Raw genomic sequence first — 18790 nt, 5'->3', positions numbered from 1 at the left:
TTTTTTTCTATAAAATCTAAGAATTTCTATGACATATTCAGATACAAACTACAAGATAACCATTTAATGTATCAGGAATATAAGCTTTAACTATAATAAATACGGTCACACAGAAATATGTAAACAATTTTTATTATTTTAAATGTATTTAATTGGAGTATATGTTATGGTAAGCTTAATTTGCTAATGATTTTTTTTGGTTAATGATATTTTAAATAAATGTATCACTATTGTGATAACTAAACTACCTATCTTCATGCGGAGTAGGCATTTTTGTAAATCAGAAAACTTAACACCCTATCTTTCTTTTTGTAGATTTTTCAAAATAAAATATACTAAAACATTCAAATCCAAATGCAACCCAAGCCTATATTCTATACAATCACCAGCATTGGAAAATCAAAAGACCAATTTCCATCCAGTTATTATTGACCAGTGTTATACATTATGGAGAATTTAGGCCTTTCTCAAGCTCAGGAGATTACTTCAGAGTACAATCAGTTATAGGAAGCAAAGGAAAAGAAAATGTCAAAGAAATTCTAGACAATGAGGAATAAAAGGTAAAAAAATTCACTCCTGAGCTTGAGAACAATTGACAACATAAAAATGGGGCAGCCCCAGTGGCTAAGTGGTTTAATGCCGCCTTCAGCCCAGGGTGTGATTCTGGAGACCCGGGATCGAGTCCCACGTTGGGCTCCCTGCAGGGAGCCTGCTTCTCTCTCTGCCTGTGTCTCTGCCTGCCTCTCTCTCTCTCTCTCTCTCTTATGAATAAATAAATCTTTAAAAAAATGAATAATGCTTCAAACAGACACAAATGGACATACCCCCGCCTTACATAGATACACACACACAAAGAGACACTTGTAGGATGGACATATTAACACCGCTGAGACCCATATTCATCTATCAGTGAATCTTTACACAGGTATTCATATTTCAATGAATTTCTTCACTTTCTAAAACTCATAAAGTTGGGATCCCTGGGTGGCGCAGCGGTTTGGCGCCTGCCTTTGGCCCAGGGTGCGATCCTGGAGACCCGGGATCGAATCCCACGTCGGGCTCCCGGTGCATGGAGCCTGCTTCTCCCTCTGCCTGTGTCTCTGCGCCTCTCTCTCTCTCTCACTATCATAAATAAATAAAAATTAAAAAATAAAATCTTAAAAAAAAATAAATAAAACTCATAAAGTTAAACAAAAAAAATGAGCTACTAGATACAAGATGGATTGAACAGAAGTTAAATAACATTATTGAAAAAGTGGGATTGTTGGTAGGTCTGAGGTAGGTAGAACGGAAGAATGTTCAAATACCACAGAATGCTATCACATTTTTAAAATGTCAAAAAGGATCAAATCTATTTCTAACTAAAGAGACAAAATTGATGTACACTCTAACCTGTGTGGCAAAGTTAAAACTGAAGTGGTTCATTCAAGACCTGGGAAAAGAAAGCAAGGATGAAGGAGCCATTGTATTTTCACATACTACTACACATAAAATACCTTTTTACTATATCTTCCCCATTCCAGCACGGCAGCCCATCAGCAGCGGCTAATTCATTTACACAAAGCTCATCAGCCAGGCCTCCATAGAATGTCCTGTACAGTCGAAGGCTGTTGATAAATTCTCTGAATAAGAAAACAAAGAAAACAATTAAACCCAAAAATCCATAATAAATGCCAATATAAATGGTATAATTTGTTATGTGAAAATTTTAGAATGGAACTTTTTTTTTATTTTCACCGCTTATTTTTTATAGATTTTCAATACTCTTCAAACAATCAAGATAAACACTATAGTTTTTTTTTTTTTTTTTTAAGAATGCTAGTGTTCAAATTTACTCTTTTGAATCCAAGTTTTCGCAGGGTATGAATTTTATATAACTCAAATCCAAGAAGTTGTGATGGGTACACACACACACACACACACACACACACACACACACAAACACACACACTTTTTGTAGTATCCCTAAAAGCCTTTACTAGCTGTGCCATCTAAATCACAGTGATACTAACTACTTACTTTCCTATAAATAAATGCCAGAGGCTTTTAACAAGCTAATCAATTGCTTACTAATTAAAAATTTATTAAATTTGGTTGGTTTTCCTATTTCAGTCTTCTCTTTGGTATATAACAACATAAAATATATGTCTTCACTAACTATGAGAAAACCCAGATATTTAACATATTTTAAAAGCATGAAAATATAAGTTGTTGGAAGGAATAGTATTTAATATATTAACTGTTTTTTTTTCCTTCTCATGCTACATCTCTTTCCCCCATCAATTATGGGAAGGGAAAAGTCAACAAAATGTACTTTGCTTTTTAATTTAAAAAGCCAAAACTTTCAAGTTTTAAAATCAAACCTTTGAGGTCCCAAGAACTGTAGCATTTCAAAGAACTGAGCCCTAAGAATCTATAGTTCTGAACTTTTTTACATAAGCTAATATTTCGGACAATGAAATGAAAAAGCCACTAGCTTAATACAGAGGAGATGTCTTCTGGACTAGAAGACAGGGACAAGAGAAGGAAAGCAGAACAGAAGTCCACAGGTTGAGTAGTTAAAATGCAGCGATTATGAAATTGCATCCTCCACTGATATTTTAAAAATAATTTCTTTAAAAATGAGGTAAAAAATAAAAATAAAAAAATAAAAATGAGGTCAAAGAGGAGGAGCTCTAAATTATAGCTGAAATGACCAATTTTTTAAAAAATTAAGTGATTTTGACAGTACTGATGTTGAACTGTATTAATTTTAAAATTCTCTCTCTTAGTGGTTTTCAAAGAACTATTTGTGGAAATGGTTGGAGTTGTAAGTAACAGACTATAGGAAGGATAAATGTCATTTTCAAATATGTAAAATCTGAAATCATGGATCAGAAGTTCCCACAGCAAGTGTTTGCTGAGGATTTAACCAAATATTTAGCAAAGCTTGATCAGACATGGGATGATAACATGACTGCAGGAAGCAAAAATCAGACTTAACTTCTAACTTATATTCAGTCCCCAAAAAAGTATACTATATTTTCTCACTAGCAGAGTAACCACTCATTTATAATTTTTTTTTTTTTTTTTTTTTGAGAAGTGGGAACGGGGAGAGAGAAAAGGAGAGAAAGAATTTTAAGCAGGCTCCACACCAGTTCAGAGCTTGATGCAGGGCTTGATCTCAGGACTCTGAGAGCATGACCTGAGCTGAAATCAAGAGTCACACACTTAACAGACTGAGCCACCCAGGCATCCCTATACTTATTTATACTTTAAGTTGGTTTCCTCTACTAGAAAATAAGTGCCCCCCACCCCATGAGGGCCATATTCCTACTAACTGGAATGCATGAACAAATACCAATTCTCATGTTGCAGCTACTAAACTATAATGGATGAAGCCAACTGATTCTTTCCTAGAGGAGTGGGGTTTAATAAATGGAAAGGTGGGGGATCCCTAGGTGGCTCAGCAGTTTAGCACCTGCCTTCAGCCCACAGCATGATCCTGGAGTCCCAGGATTGAGTCCCACATCAGGCTCCCTGCATGGAGCCTGCTTCTCCCTCTGCCTGTGTCTCTGCCTCTGTCTCTCTCTCTCTCTCTCTGTGTGTCTCTCATGAATAAATAAATAAAATCTTTAAAAAATTTTAAAAAATTAAAAAATAAATAGAAAAGTGTGTGTGTGACTCATCCTGAATTCCGTTCACTATAAATGATCATCTGTTTGGAATCAAAGAGTCTTCTAGAATGAAGAGGCCTGGCACAAATGACTAGAATGTTGAAATCTCCAAATTGATACTATATAACTGAATTGATATTTCTTATGGACCTCAAACCTCCTCCTCCAATCTTGATGAATGGTGTCTTCACAATAAATAGATCATACTGAGAAAGCTTTACATCTTTCCTTCCTAGTCCTCTTTCCCAGTGCTACTCTCATTGCCTTAGTTAAAGCCCTTATCATCTCTCTGGAATGAGTGCACTAGAGTGACATACCTCTCATCCTCCAAGAAATCCACCTCTTAAAATTCAAATCTGATATCCCCTAGACTATGTTACTCACTTGCTTATAGCCATCAATGGCTCTCTAATCTCGACAGCTTCAAAACCAAACTTCTTGGAGAGGCATATAAGGCACACTCTCACCTCCATTTCAGCAGCAACCCAAACCATAGTTTAGGCTTCCACAAGAATGAAAGACTTGCTGTTCCCCAAACACACCTTCCTGCCTTTGCATGAGTTTTCTCAGAAAGAATCGTGTCCTAGAAGATTTCCACTCATTCTATAAGCCAGCAGCTATCAGTTACTTGTCACAAACTACTAAACACTATTGAGTACCAAGCTCTGTGTTGGCACTATAGCTAAACAAGGCAGTCTCTACCTTCTAACAATGCACTTGCTGGTGAAAATCTACAATAATAGCACAGTTTTAATGGAGCCACATTTGAGGACAGAGAAGGAATCAGGAAATATGTACAAACAAGATACTACTTCAGTGTTTCATGCAAAAAAAAAAGGCACAAGCAAAAACAACAACAAAAAACAATAAGCAAATGTAATGAGGAAAGAGAATATTGTGTGTTCATAGTCTCATAAGCAGTTTAGCTAGTGGGGAGTGAGCTTATGGGAATTATAGTTAAAAAATAGAAAGAGGCGGCCAGTTTGTAATCAGCCTTATTGGTCATCTCAGTGCTATTCACCAGGAGAAGAAATAAAGGAAGGGAAATATAATTCTTTCAATGTTCCACACTATACTTAGGATTGCTCTTCCCTTGCTCATATTTTCATCTTTCCATGGTGCATATCACTTTCTATTCTAGCATATCATGTACTTACTTACTATGTTTTATTGTTTCTTATCTGTCTCCCACTCTAGTATAAAAGATTCAGGCAGGCAGGGACTTTCTGGTTACTTTTTTGTTTGTTTTGCTCACTAATACAGATCTTAAAACAGTTGTGAAGGCATATAGAAAGCTAGATAATCAGTAATTAAATTAATGAATGAGTTAAAACTAATTAATATAAAGCCTACTCTCAACATGTTTGGTTTGGGATTTCTTTAGAACATACAGAAAAGAGAAATCAAGTAGAATGTTACTTTCAGACTTACTATGTATAACATCATCTGCGGGTCTTGCAAAATGCAGATTCAATTGGATAGTTCTGGGGTGGAGCCCAAGATTCTACTTTTCAAAGAAGCACTCAGATGATGCTGAAACTACTGGTTCAAGAACCATGAATACCATGGATGTTTGCTGTTGGATATGTAACCTTGGAATTGGGAGACTGGATGTGTAATGTGGGAGTCATTATCTCCAGAGGTGGTGACTGAAGTCATGAAAGTGGATGAAATCTCTCAGGCAAATAATAAGTAGTAAGAGAAAGTCAAAGGAACTCAGAAGTAGATAGAAATGAAGAAAGGAAGAAAATCATCAATGATAAGAGCTGTTAACATTAAAGAATAAGGAAATTTGAACCTAGAGAGGTTACCCAGAGTATAAAATGCCACTATGAGAGGTTACTTAAAATAATGAAAATGTCTTTCATATGTAGTCCCTCAAAAATCTGTGTGTTGAGACAAGGCTTTTAAAAAGTAAACAGGCTCAAATGAGGTCATCTGGATAGATCCTAGTTCAAAAGGACTGGTGTCCTAACAATAAGAAGAGATGGTAGGAGTGCATGCACACAGAGGAGAGGCTATCTGAGGGCACAAGGGGAAGGTGGCCATCTGCAAGCCAAAGAGAGTAACAACCTCAGGAGAAACCAAACCTGCTGACATCTTGATGTTGGATTTCTAGCTTCCAGAACTGTGAGAAAATTGATGTCTTTTGTTTAAGCCATCTGGTCTGTGGTATTTTGTTATGGTGGCCATAGAAAACTAATACAATGACGAAAGCATCTGAAATAGGGTAATGGACTTCAGATTTGCAGTATGATGAGTAGTAAAGCAAGTGAGAAATGAAAAGTAGAGTCCCAAAGATGAACATTAAGGGAGGAGGTGTGTGTGTATGAACATGCAAGAGACTTGAAAATATTTGTGTATGAAAGGGAAGGAGATAACAAGGGTTTATGGTTCAATAGTTTGTCCTTAAATATCCCAATTCTCGGCATTCCAAGCACAAAGCCACTCTGAAGCTAGCTTGAGTATGCGACTTGCTCTGGATTCTAGTAAATGTATGCAGGAGTGATGTATGTTCCCTCCAAGCTTAAGCTTTAAGAACCAGTGTGGTTTGCCAGCTTCTGTTTCCCTCTTCCCTGATGACTGGAAATATGTCACAGGGAGGCAGCTTTGTCACTCTGAGGCTTAAAGCCAGGGTATCTTGAGCAGCGCCCTCTGCTGGTCTACAATGTGAATAGGCTGTGGAGAAAAATGCTTTTTTTATTTTTTTTATTTATTTATTTATTTATTTATTTTTTGTCCTGAACCAATGATAGGTTGGGGTTGTTTGCTACCATATCATAATTTAGTTTTTCTTAATTGATAAAAATATAGAAAAAGAAGATTAAAAAAAGGATAAATCACAAAATCTGAAGAGAGAGTAAGAAGTACTGAAAATAGAGTGATCACCTTTAGTACAAATTCTCTAGGAGTAAAATGACTGAAGAAAGTCTGTGGAAGTTAAGATAAAATATTGGTTTGTGAAGACAAAAACTTGAGGGGAGAGCCTACCTCAGAACTTTATATTCTGTGTTTGGAAGATTTTAGGTCACAGGAATTAAGAGTAATGTTGCAAGAAGTAACTGCATTGGAAGGCCAAGGGATTTACATTGGATACAGAAAAAATTGAGTTGGGAAATGAAGGGGATAAAGCACCAGTAGCTATAATGAGGTAAAAAAGATTTATCTACTGCCACAGAGTGAATTAATGTTGGTCCTATTATAAGAATCCATAGTTCAGTTCCCAGGTCAGTGTTTGGCCTACTACACACCATCATGCCTCTTTTTCAAGTTTTACATGAAATGTCTCAATGAATAAAATATTATATTCTTTGGATGATTCAAAATTTCACTTGCAGAAGGGTGACTATATCCATGCAATTATTTTTCTACAGTTATGAGAGTCTTTCCAGTTAAAACTAGGAACATAATACATGTAGGGAGATGCTGAAAGTTCCAGCTAATTATCCTTGAGGGGCTATGTTACCTAAGTCAGTTATTCGCCTTAGACTTCAGACATCTTACTTAAAGGTCTTAAGAGTAACAGAAAATATTTTTAAAATATTTAAAGTATTTTTTAAAAAACAGAAAAACATTCTGTGTCGGAATATCTATTCAAAGCTTATATATATGTCAAGGCCATACACAAATTAATAATTTCTCATTTGGGCCTGCAACAGTTTAACAAATGACATCCCAGTCTAGATTTGCCCTCCCATCTTTCTTTCACTGAATGTCCCATGTTATAACAAGAATTGGCTTTTCAGCCCAATACTTCCCCTATTTTCAAACCCTAACAATTCAGGTGGCTAGTGGATCCATTCAATAAAGGCAATAGTCATGTCTTCTTTCTATCCCCAGGGTTTGGATCACAGTTTGGTACCGATAGGCCCTCAAATTCTCACTGAATTGGTCCCAGCTGTGGTCTTAGTTTTTAACAGCTTCCAGAATTAGAAGTTTCTAAAAGAAATGTGTTTTTCAAATGATAACAATAATTGAAAGCCCTTACAGGATACAGTTGACTTGGGAAACTTTTAATTAGAGGACCCTTTCCTAGATTGAGGAGAAATAGCTTCCTGGTGGCTACACTAGAAAATGAAAAACTCGAAAGAGCAGGACCACAAGCTGTGCCAGACTACACAGGCTCAGTTGGAGTCCATATATACGCACTACTGAAATTAATATGTAGGGACACAATAATATTTAATCACACTGCTCTGCAAGATAGCTATCATAATTAATACCTCACGGATAGACTGTGTAACAAAAACAGAAACAAGACTGAGATCGTCTGCTCCAGTGACTCTCTGTTATAAGTGCATACTGTCATCACCAAGGAAATGTTTAAACATATGTATATTTAGATTTCTCCCTCACTCAGATGTATTGGTCTGGAGTGGGATCTGAGTACTTCTGAAAGCTTTCTATAAGATCCAAATGGGTGGCCAGGGTTGAGGACCTATGAGTTAGTCCAATTCTCTTATTTTGAAACTAAGGAAAAGCAAAAATCAGAGAAGGTAAAAACATGTGAAAAGCAAGGATGTTATTTACTCAGGAATTTATTTGTAGGGCCTTGACATCTTTGTCTCACTAATTAATTAACTAAATAATTAATGAATAAACACGCCATCACTCCACCATGTCAGGCTGATATTGAATATTTGATAAATCAAAGTTGAATGAATCTTTATATAGAAGAATATTTCCATCTGTTTAAAAAATCGTGTTAACAAGAACACGACTGGCAGATTGTTAGACCAGAAAACATGGATATATATCACTTCTTTCTGCCAAAATCTGCACTTAGATGACAATATGTTTAAACAGGATTCATCTGTATATTTCTACAAGTCTGAAAGGTCTGGTGCAGGACACAGGGAACAGGGCAAATTCTGCTCCCTGGCTAATGAGCAGCTTTGTCCACTGTGCTAGCACAGTAAGGAGAAAAAAGCCTGTAGCACAATTGATCATTCATAGCTTGCAGCCTTGTTTGCCCTGAGCATACTAAAGGCAAGGGAGAAACATGGACCAGCATAGTTATTGCTTCATTGCTTCCCATGCCCTTGAGGCCAGCAGCGCCAGAAAGGTCTCCTGATGTATCACGTGATAAAAAAAAAAAAGTATGAAAGGAAAGGCAACTCACCCTGAAGTGTCATTTATAGTTTGGTTGACCTAGGAATGCCTAGTTACTACTATAAAACTGAACAACTCTTCTGATTGGCTGGACCATCATAATTGACTTTAGTCATTTTTAATGATGAAAGTAACGTATCTTTTCATTACTAGTACAATGAATAAAAGGCACATGAAGCACAAGTTAGTATCTGTGCCTCCAGAATGTGTCCATCCCTCCCTCCTGAGGTAACCAATGTTAGCAACCTAGTATGCTTTCTTCCTTTCTCTGTGTGCATTCTAACTTCTAACATGTAACCAAAAACAGATAGACAGGTAGACAGAGATAAAGAGAGACATAGTGACGGTTTGGTTTTATAAAACTGGAACCAAGGGGCACTTGGGTGGCTCAGTGGTTCAGCATCTGCCTTCGGCCCAGGTCATGATCCTGAGGTCCTGGGATCGAGTTCTGCATTGGGCTCCCCACGAGGAGCCTGCTTCTCCCTCTGCCTGTGTCCCTGCCTCTCTCTCTATGTCTTTCATGAATAAATAAACAAAAAAATCTTTAAAACAAAACAAAAATGGAACCCAGCTATACACATGTACACTTAGTTGGCTTTTGCACTTGTCAATAGATCATGAACCCATTCAGATGAATGAATCTTTGTCTTATTTATTTCAATATAGCTATGTTCCATAATCTGAATACAGCAACTCCAAATATTCCACTAACCTAATTACATTTTAATTAATAAGTCTGATAGGTTCCTTATACGTGTGGCTTAAAGAGTGGCAACCACATGTTTCAAACTTTGCTGATCTCCTAGGGAGCTGTTTTTACTTAAGCATATGGATCTGATTTTACATTTGATTTTGCATTTCATTTCATTAAATGTTGCTGAACACAGAGCTATATTCACAAGCGTACCTCCCAATCTCATGTCTTTATCTAGCAGAATTTGTTTCAATTTTAAAACATTTATAAACTGTCACTTCCTCTCCTTGTTTCCCATTGAACACAGTATAAAAGAGACGATTTCTAATTTTGACCAAAACTAATTACCTGGAAAAGTACTGGAGAAGAATCTTATTTTCAAATGAAACTTCTCTGTGGAATGTTTCAGACTACACGTTCCTTTATTTAATGACGTGTATTGATTTTTTTTATCCCTAAAGTCAGTCCACAAATAATATAGAACCTAAATTAAAAGCAGTGCCTCCCATACTGTTTGAAAATATCTGTAGAACAAAGGTCAAATGCGCAGTTTGCTAGTTAATGGCCTGAGGCAAAGTTAAGGTTAATGTGGCACTAATGAGCGGGCTCAAGCCTGTAGAGATGTCTGACCACAGTTGTCAAACAGTAGACATTTAAAATGTCAGTCTCCTGCTCAGCAGAGGAAATATATAATTACACATTTCCAGATAAGAGCTATTTTCTCTTGCATTTCTGAATCTCTATTTAATAAGTTTATTTTATTCTCAACCAAGTCATTCTTTGTGACAAAATATTTTTATAATCTTCAAAACAGAAAAATATTTATATTTCTCTTCTACAGCAATAACAGCTCTTGCTGTAAATGCTTGAAAGTAATTAAATTTATACAGATTGGCTCGAGGGAGAACTGAAATCTAGTTTCCTGGCCCCTTTCCATAGACTTTGCGACACATGGAGAGATGGGTGGAAAGGGTGAATATGACACTGAGAAGCAATGCAATATGTGGCACCGTTTATCACAAATGTAAATGTGTTGTAAGCACATTGCATTCTTATTTGCTTAAAAAGAAAAAAAAAACCCTATTTTTCCTAAAAGAGTAACTCAGGGTGTACTCCCTGAACCCCACCTGAACCCACTGTTTGTTAGGGAGGCTTTGACTGAGGATCTCTACCATTCTCAAAGAGAAGGATTTTTTTTTTCTCCTTGTAGGGAGTCTTCTTATTCATGCAACATCATTTCCCTTCCTTAGAAGATTTACTGTGCTTTCTCAACAAAGCGGAAGGGGTTAAGATGGGCAGAGGGCTGGGAGCACCAAGGGAAGGAATGGAAAGAAGATATGGAAAGGAGCCCTGGAGATATGCTAATATCCTCAGATAACTCTGCAGAGGATTCTTTTTGACATGGTCTCTGTGTTTAATGCACTGCGCTCTAGTTCTGAGCATGAGGTTCAGAGCCATCTATACAAGACACCTCCAGTCCTCACTTTTCACTAATGCTCCAAACTCAACACATTGCCATTTAATGTCCCAGTAAAAAGCACCCTTTCTGAAAGCATCCTCCTTTAAAAAGAGTGATTTAAACCTGATGTCAAAACTAGGTTTTCAAAACTAACTCTCATCTCATTTTCCATGTTGTAAAAATGTACCTCAAAAAGCACCGACTGTTCTCCATTAAAAAGGACTTTAAACAAAGATCTTAACTCATTTACAAAAATAAACACAAGGCCACATGTCCAATATTTAAATAAGTCAGATAGTATTAAGGAAATTGAGCAACCAGCCCAAAAGAGATGAGACATAATTTGTCCTACCTTATAATTTTTGTTCATTTTGAGAAAAATAGGCAATTATTTGTTCAGTTCTACTGGTTTCAGGAAGCATGCTATTGATTTTTCAACAGAAAAAAAATGTCTAGGACATGATTGGGTTAAGACCCACAAGAAGATTAAATCAGACATTTGCAAATCTAATGATTCTAGTATACTTCCTTAATATCAAGAATCATAAATGAGTGCCTATATCTTGAGATTCAGCATTTTAGGTCAAATCTTGAATGTCACTCTCTTTTGTAGTAAAATATTTTCTGTGGTTATTAACATTTTAACTATAAACTCCCTGACTTGGAGGATATAAGAACATATTTTGTACAATATTTTCCTCTCTCAACATGAGCAGAAAACTAATAAAAAACCCTTCCCTTTAATAGTCTGCCAATAAATGGGCTTCTTCCTCATGCTTGCTTTGTGTGTGTGTGTGTTCTTCATTTTGTGATTTCAATCACCTATTCCTGGTCACTGCTATCCACTAACCCAACTGATTGATGGACAATATATGTCTGGAATACATTGCTCTTGCTTGCATCTTTGGTTTTTGTGTGTCTCTCAGTGTAAATACTTGTGTTCCTAAACTCTGGGATAAATATGGGCTTTAAGGTTAGCAAAATCTATAATTAAAAGGGCTCAGAGAAAATGAGTTACTTTTGTCTTCATTTTTGTTCCTATTCTTCTGGTAATCTTCATTCTAGATAGAAATTGTTCTTGAATGTGACATGTAACCCTAGTGCTATTTCGGGTGGCAGAGAATATTACTGACTAGAGCTGAGTCATGTATAATTACCTTTGCTCAAGTAGGATATCTAAAATATTGTCCATGTGATGGGAATGATAATAATACTTCCATCACGATCATTCATATATCTGTTTGTTTGTATAAGGCTTAGCTTACATCAGAAAATTAGACAAACCAAATACAGTGAAGATGACAAATCCTTCGAATTTACTCAATTCATGGGACCCCAAAGTCGAAGTTCACATGTCTAACAGGATTCTTGCTGCAGAGGGTAAAATCAACACAGCAAAAGGAACAACTTAGACCTCTTGATCTTCAAAGTTATCAAACAGAATAAAGCATATTTTTGAGAGGAAACCTTAATTTGAAAGCCTATATTATAAACCTAAATGAAAAGAATCATCCTGAAACTACCTTTGAACTTTCATTCGGTTGCCCTTCCAAGCAAAAAGTTCCACATATGATTCTAGAGATCATGGTGTGCCCTGGAAGTGGTTGATATACATTTGTGTCTTGGACTGAAGATGAAAAACAAAAACAAAACCAACAAAGTAAAAATAGTGCCTCCATCAAATGATATAATCCACCCTAGAAACACATTTCTCCTGTTTTGAGGACAATTGTGGAGGAATTGACAGCTCTGTCATTTACCTTAAACATGCAATGGGATAAAAATATAAAGATCCTATTCCCTATTTTCCCATATTATCTATATTCATCATTTAGACACTGCCAATGTCACTGATAGATTTAAACTGGTGGGAATGTTTTTTGCTCTGCAAACCGAGTGGAAGAAAGTGTTTAGTACTCCTGTTGTAGACTGAGAACCCATGATGCTTCTACATACAATGAATTCTGCTACTTTAGTAAAAGAAATGAGCCTCACTTGTCATCCTGATTTAGGTCCCATAGATTCTGCTAAAAATTCTGGAATTGTTTTTATACACTCCTACAAAAATCATCAATTTCAGTATGACATGACTTTAAATCTTCCTTACCTCTTCAAAACTTGAGTGGAGAAAAAAATGAGAACTGAATTTGAAGTTTTTTTTTCAACTCTGCATATGTTTACTGACTTTCCAAATGCAAAAAGAAGTTTTTCACTTTTTTTAAGGAGGAAAAAGGAAAGAAAACATATTCTCAGGTAGAACAGACAGGGATAATTTCATTCACAGTTTGGTTTTCTTAGTCGGGAGATATTTTGAGCCATATAAATAGAATAACCTTAGAGTCACAATGATAAACACCACTGAAAAGCTAGCTCATTAGGCAAAGCCGCTACCGGGAAATAGGTTTTTGGAGAATCAGTTTGAGAACTGTCGAATTTTAAGGTCATTCTTCCTATGGTTGAGGAAAAATATGTATATTTTTTTATTCTTTTTGTAGTGAGAAATCTGAGGAGACTTATTTCTACTCACATTATCTTAAAGTTGAGGCCCCCAATATGACAGATGTTGCAAATTAACTTCAGGACCAAGGCATTATTCAGGACCATCGACATAACTTCGAAGAGTTTAGAACAAATCTCACAATCCCTGTTGTAAAACTATGTCCATCTAAGCAAATAAGTTGTGAGTTCTAATTGCAGCCAGTGATAGCTATACAAATCTGCTTTTTATAATTTTCAATAATTGCTACTACCATCACAACAAAAAGAGTGTCTGTTAGATACCCAACACGTACACATAGCCACATCTAAGACCAACCACGATTTCAACTTCTAGTCCAGACCTTTAGTACAAATACTGCTTACTGTTAGTTTAATCATTCATTGTTTGGATTTAGTTTCAGATCTGTCATGAAATGGTCACTAATTTTTCCATGAACATCTACAAAATAAGATCAAACCTCATCTTTAAAGGTTTTATTTTTAATATTAATTTTAACTGGAGCAAATTGCTTTTCAATACAACACAATTTTGCATGTATTTGTTTATGAACTTTCTTTTTCTGGGAAGTTTTTAGCAGATTCTCAGTGGGATACGTGACCTGCAAAGGTTAAGCACCACTAGCCTAAACTTTTGCCATATGTTTGTTCTGCCTTCTGGCATTCCTTCTTCCTGTGTGCCTGGTTTTTGACCCCCTGGGGTCCTGCTTTTCATTATTCACACAGGTCTTGACACTGGCCTGCCTGGGAGCAACCCTTTCCTCAGCCTTGCTCTGGCCTGGCCTCTTGCCCCCTATCCAAAGCCTTGCCTTGGCCTTCCCTGCCTGGGGTACCTTCGCTCCCACCACTCACCAAGCACTGTTTTAAATTAACCAGAAATGTTCTCATTGAAGGGAACATGACTTTTATTTTAGTAAATTAAACTTACAGGTAATCAATAATAATGGCACCTCAAAGAAGCACTAACTTCCTTTTAGGAAATAGATTGGAAATTGCTTTCTCCAGTCCTATAAATGATATTAAATTTTTCTCTGAGTTGACTTTTTCCTGACCTATGGATATTTTCATCCATATAGTTTATATACACACAATTCATCATTAAGCCCAGGGTGTCAATACTGATTTAACCACGTAAACACATACCCCAAACACACACATCAAGAATTTTAAACATTAATTAATTTTAGTGTCACTAAGGAAGTGTTGTGCTAAATCAGGTTTGACTAAGTAGATATAAATTTATGTATTTTATGCTAACTGATCCTTATGTAATATGAACCTATTCCAGCTATCTTGGCAATGATCTGAAATAATATTAAGTGTTCTTCACTCAGATTGTGTTTAAAAGTTTTTCCTCTGCCTAAGTAATTATTTTAATCACTACACTGTGTTCTTTTGCAATGTACAGGGTAAAAATTAATTTGCTTTCATGGATAGACACATCCTGAAACAGGACATGCCCTGACTCATTCCCCTCTTTCAACTGAGCAATTTCAAGTGTCCTTTTTCGTTCCCATTCTCAATAAATAAAATTGTTCATGTTCAAGCTGTAAAATTCCTACTCAAATCAAGATTTAATAAGCACATTAGAATAAAATGGAGCTGCCTGATGATACAATATTCCATTAAGTTCTAAAAAAAAAAATTCAGAAAAACAAAACTCATAAAACAATTTAAATTACATTTTGTCTCCAACATTAAAAATCCCGTATTTCCAAAAACTTCTCCTTTCCCCACCTTCACATCCAAATCCTCTCCTATATCAAAAATATTTTATTTTTACTAAGCATCTAGGACGGTCTCTATTACCCCAATGCACAGCCATGCATGCAGCCAATCCCCTTAATTGGCGCATTCTTAAATGAGAGGTTTGGCTAATTGGAATGCTTGCTGCAGAACAGATGGGGCACTGGTGTTGAGACTCTGTCTTAATTTATTGTCCTGGGGTTTTCCTAATTACCCACTTAATTGGCACAGCCACACCACTTTGAAATAATAATGTACCGCTAATTATCACCGATTTAAGCTTGCTAATAGCTTATTTTTACCAGCTAACTTCAAGAAATCAAGCAGAGAGCAGGAACTGCCACAGGGAAATCACTGCCTGGGCTGGTTTAGACAGCTACATAAGTGTGGTGTCCTTTACAGCTGTGCTGATTTGGTTTCTGCCCAAAAAGACTACATAGTGATGCTTTTCTAGATGTTTAAAGGAACCGTGGCTCTTCCTTGACTTCCTCAACTTTCAGGGGACCTTTGAAACTGGTATGTATCAATAACTCAAAGTCTCAAATCAGCTCATTATTAGCATTCTTACATAAACAGAAAAAAGTGGGGGAGACTGAACTAGTACAATCACATTTCCAAAATATAATCAAAATAATCCAATGCCATCGTTTCACTTCCCTCCTTCCAAGCTAAAAGACTGACATACTCTATATTCAGGCTTAGCACAACTCTTAGACCCAAGGACACATTTGGACATCCTTCTTCAAATGCTAGAAATAGAGCAAAAACAAGATAAGGCATGAAACAGGAGGGTCCTGTCCTCTTTTGAAGTGAGTATAAAGGAGGAAGGGAGAGAAAGAAAATGTACAAGGGAGTTGTAAACTTGGGAATTTATAGAGAAATGTCTATATTTAGGATAAGATACTATACTTTCTGCCTTTGTTTACGTTTATTCTACAGCTGTTTTAGGTACTTTTTTCAGACTAGGTCAGATTCCCCAGAGGCAGTATCTCAGACAGGAATTCGGATGCAGATGATTCATTGAGGTAGTGCTCTTAAGAGAAAGGTAGTGAGGGAAGTAGGATAGAGTGGGCAGGGAGAAGGTAAGTCGGGTTGTGGTCTCAGCTGCAGCCAGATTGCACAGGAAGATGGAAGCATGAACCGCATCACATATCTGGCCCCATCACGTTGAATGAGAGCAAACCTTTGATCTTCCATGTCAGCCGGGTACTGCTTATGAGCCTCTGCCAAGGGGGATGAGGCAGGTGGGAGGTTAACCCCCTCTTTCAGGTGAATGAGATGGCGGGTAGTCCTCCTCCACATGGCATAGAACTGATTGTGTAACATGTAGGATATTGCAGAAATGACAGTGGGGACTTCCAAGGCTAGATCATAAAAACACTGCAGCCTCTGCCTTTCTCTCTCTCTCAGATTGTCTTGAGGAAAAGATGCTACTGAAGCCACTGTGACAAGAAAGTGAGGCCTCCTACCAACTGCTCTGTAAGTGTGCCATCTTGGAAGATGATATCCAGTCCCACTCAAGCCTTCAGAGGATTGCAGCCTCACCTGGCCTTGACAGCAATCACCCTAAGAGACTAGAGCCCAAACCCTACAGCCAAGCAGCTCCCAAATTCCCCACCCACAGAAAATTGCATAATAAATGGTCGTTGTTGCTTTAAGTTGCTATGTTTTGGAATGACTTGTTAAATAGCAATAGATAATGAATATAGATGGCTCCAATTTGTTGAGTGCAATTCCCCAGAGAATAGGGCAGCTGTGCATTATATCAGCAAGGAGAGATCAGCCATGAGGCAGGTAAAATGGACAGGAAAAGGGATGTGACTAGGGTGCCAGCAGCATCTACCACTGTAGTCACCTCTCCAGTGAAATATTTCCATTAAACCTCCCATATGACTTACAATGTCATGTCATGAACTTAATTATGGACATTTATATTTTTAAAATGATAGCTGGCAACAACCTAGAATTCTGGACCTCATAACAATATTCTTAAAAAATGAAGATGTGTTCACATAAAGGCTGAGAGAATTCATCACCAGTAATAAGCAATGAAAAATATACTAAGGCTAAATAAAACAAAATGATTTTAGATGGACACATGGAATTACAAAAGCACCAGAAAGAATAAAATATGAGTTATTATATAAGTAAATATTGACTATTTAAAAACAATATCTCAGAAGTTGTTAAAATGTTGTTAGAAGTAGGGTATTTTTAGAAATAGAGTTGTGGAACATAAGGATAATGAGGATGCTAGAGTGGCTCAGTGGTTGAGCATCTGCCTTGGGCTCAGGTTGTGACCCTGGAGTCCTGGGATCGAGTCCCACATCGGGCTCCCTGCATGGAGCCTGCTTCTCCCTCTGCCTGTGTCTCTGCTTCTCTCTTTGTGTCTCTCATGAATAAATAAATAAAATCTTAAAAAAAAAGAAAAGGATAATGGAATGAAACATTTTTAAAGTTCTTACATTATCCATTGATTGGTGAATGGATAAAAAATATGTGGTGCATGTATATGTTTGTGTGTGTGTGTATATATATATATATTCCATCATATATATATATGATTCAGCCACAAAAAATGAAATCTTGCCATTTTTAACAACATGAATGGAATTAGGGAGTATAATGCTAAATGAAATAAGCCAGTCAGAGAATGACAAATATCATATGATTTCACTTATATGTGGAATTTAAGAAACAAAACAAATGAACAAAAGGGGAAAAAAGAGAGAGAGAGAGAGAGACAAATGAAGAAATAGACTTTTAACTATAGAGAACAAACTGATGGCTACAAGATGGTGTAGAGATTACTAACATAAATAAATAAATTTTAAATAACATTTTTTATAAGATATACCACGAAAGAAATTAAGTCTAAAGATTTATTTATTCATTTTTAGGAAGAGAGAGCGAAGCAAGAGCAGGAGCATAGAGCCTGCTGAGCATAGAGCCCAACCCAGGACTCAATCTCACTACCCTGAGATCATGACCTGAGCTGAAATCAAGAATTGGAGGCTTAACTGACTGTGCCACCCAGGTGCCCCTGATGAAACTAACTGAAGTAAACTATGCCAATATAATTTTAAAAGACTATAACTTATTTATATGTTAAGATGAATTTTAATTTTTTTTTTGAATTTTAAATTGTTAAACATAAAACAGTTTATATCTCCATTTACATTGGCAAAACAACTGATGCATTTTATAATTTCTATTTTTCAGCTACTAGAGCAATTATTTTTAGAGAAATTGGTGTGGATTTATGTTGTTGTTTCATTGCTTTTTTTTTTTAATAGTTTTAAATTGGTTTAAATTTACCAATAGTAGTTTCTATTAGAGACATTCTCATGGGAATTGCCCAAGGTAAATAAAGAAAACCTAAGAAACACTGCCATGGATACAATGCTAACTTATAAAAACTAACTCAGAAGATGTTAATTTTTTCTAACCTTACTATTTCATGAATTGCACAAAACAGCAGTCAATGATTTGGATGGCCTGACTGGAAACTCATTTTTTCCTCATCTATTTTTTTTTTTTTTTTTACAGTACACTTTCATTTTGTTCTAATTATTTTTTTAAGATATTTATTTATTTATTTACTTATTTATGAGAGACAGAGAGAGA

The 18790-nt window shown here is 36.3% G+C and overlaps 1 protein-coding gene across 5 annotated transcripts in view; it reads right to left on the bottom strand.

Moving 5' to 3' along the window:
• GPC5 (glypican 5) overlaps nt 1-18790 on the bottom strand; it is a 1343656-nt gene that overhangs the window by 1014111 nt on the left and 310755 nt on the right. For all 5 annotated transcript variants that reach the window (XR_005376464.1, XM_038569867.1, XM_038569868.1 and 2 more), the window contains exon 5: nt 1497-1622. Coding sequence is in view for 4 of the 5 variants with exons in the window: in XM_038569867.1 (XP_038425795.1) it covers nt 1497-1622 (126 nt within the window). In the remaining variant the exon portion in view is untranslated. The remainder of the gene's footprint in view (nt 1-1496; nt 1623-18790) is intronic.

This window comes from Canis lupus, chromosome 22 (genome assembly GCF_011100685.1).
Source record: "Canis lupus familiaris isolate Mischka breed German Shepherd chromosome 22, alternate assembly UU_Cfam_GSD_1.0, whole genome shotgun sequence".
Classification (NCBI taxonomy): Eukaryota; Metazoa; Chordata; class Mammalia; order Carnivora; family Canidae; genus Canis; species Canis lupus.
Note: the sequence above shows the minus strand (reverse complement) of the source record. Positions and strands in the feature narration are given on the sequence as shown.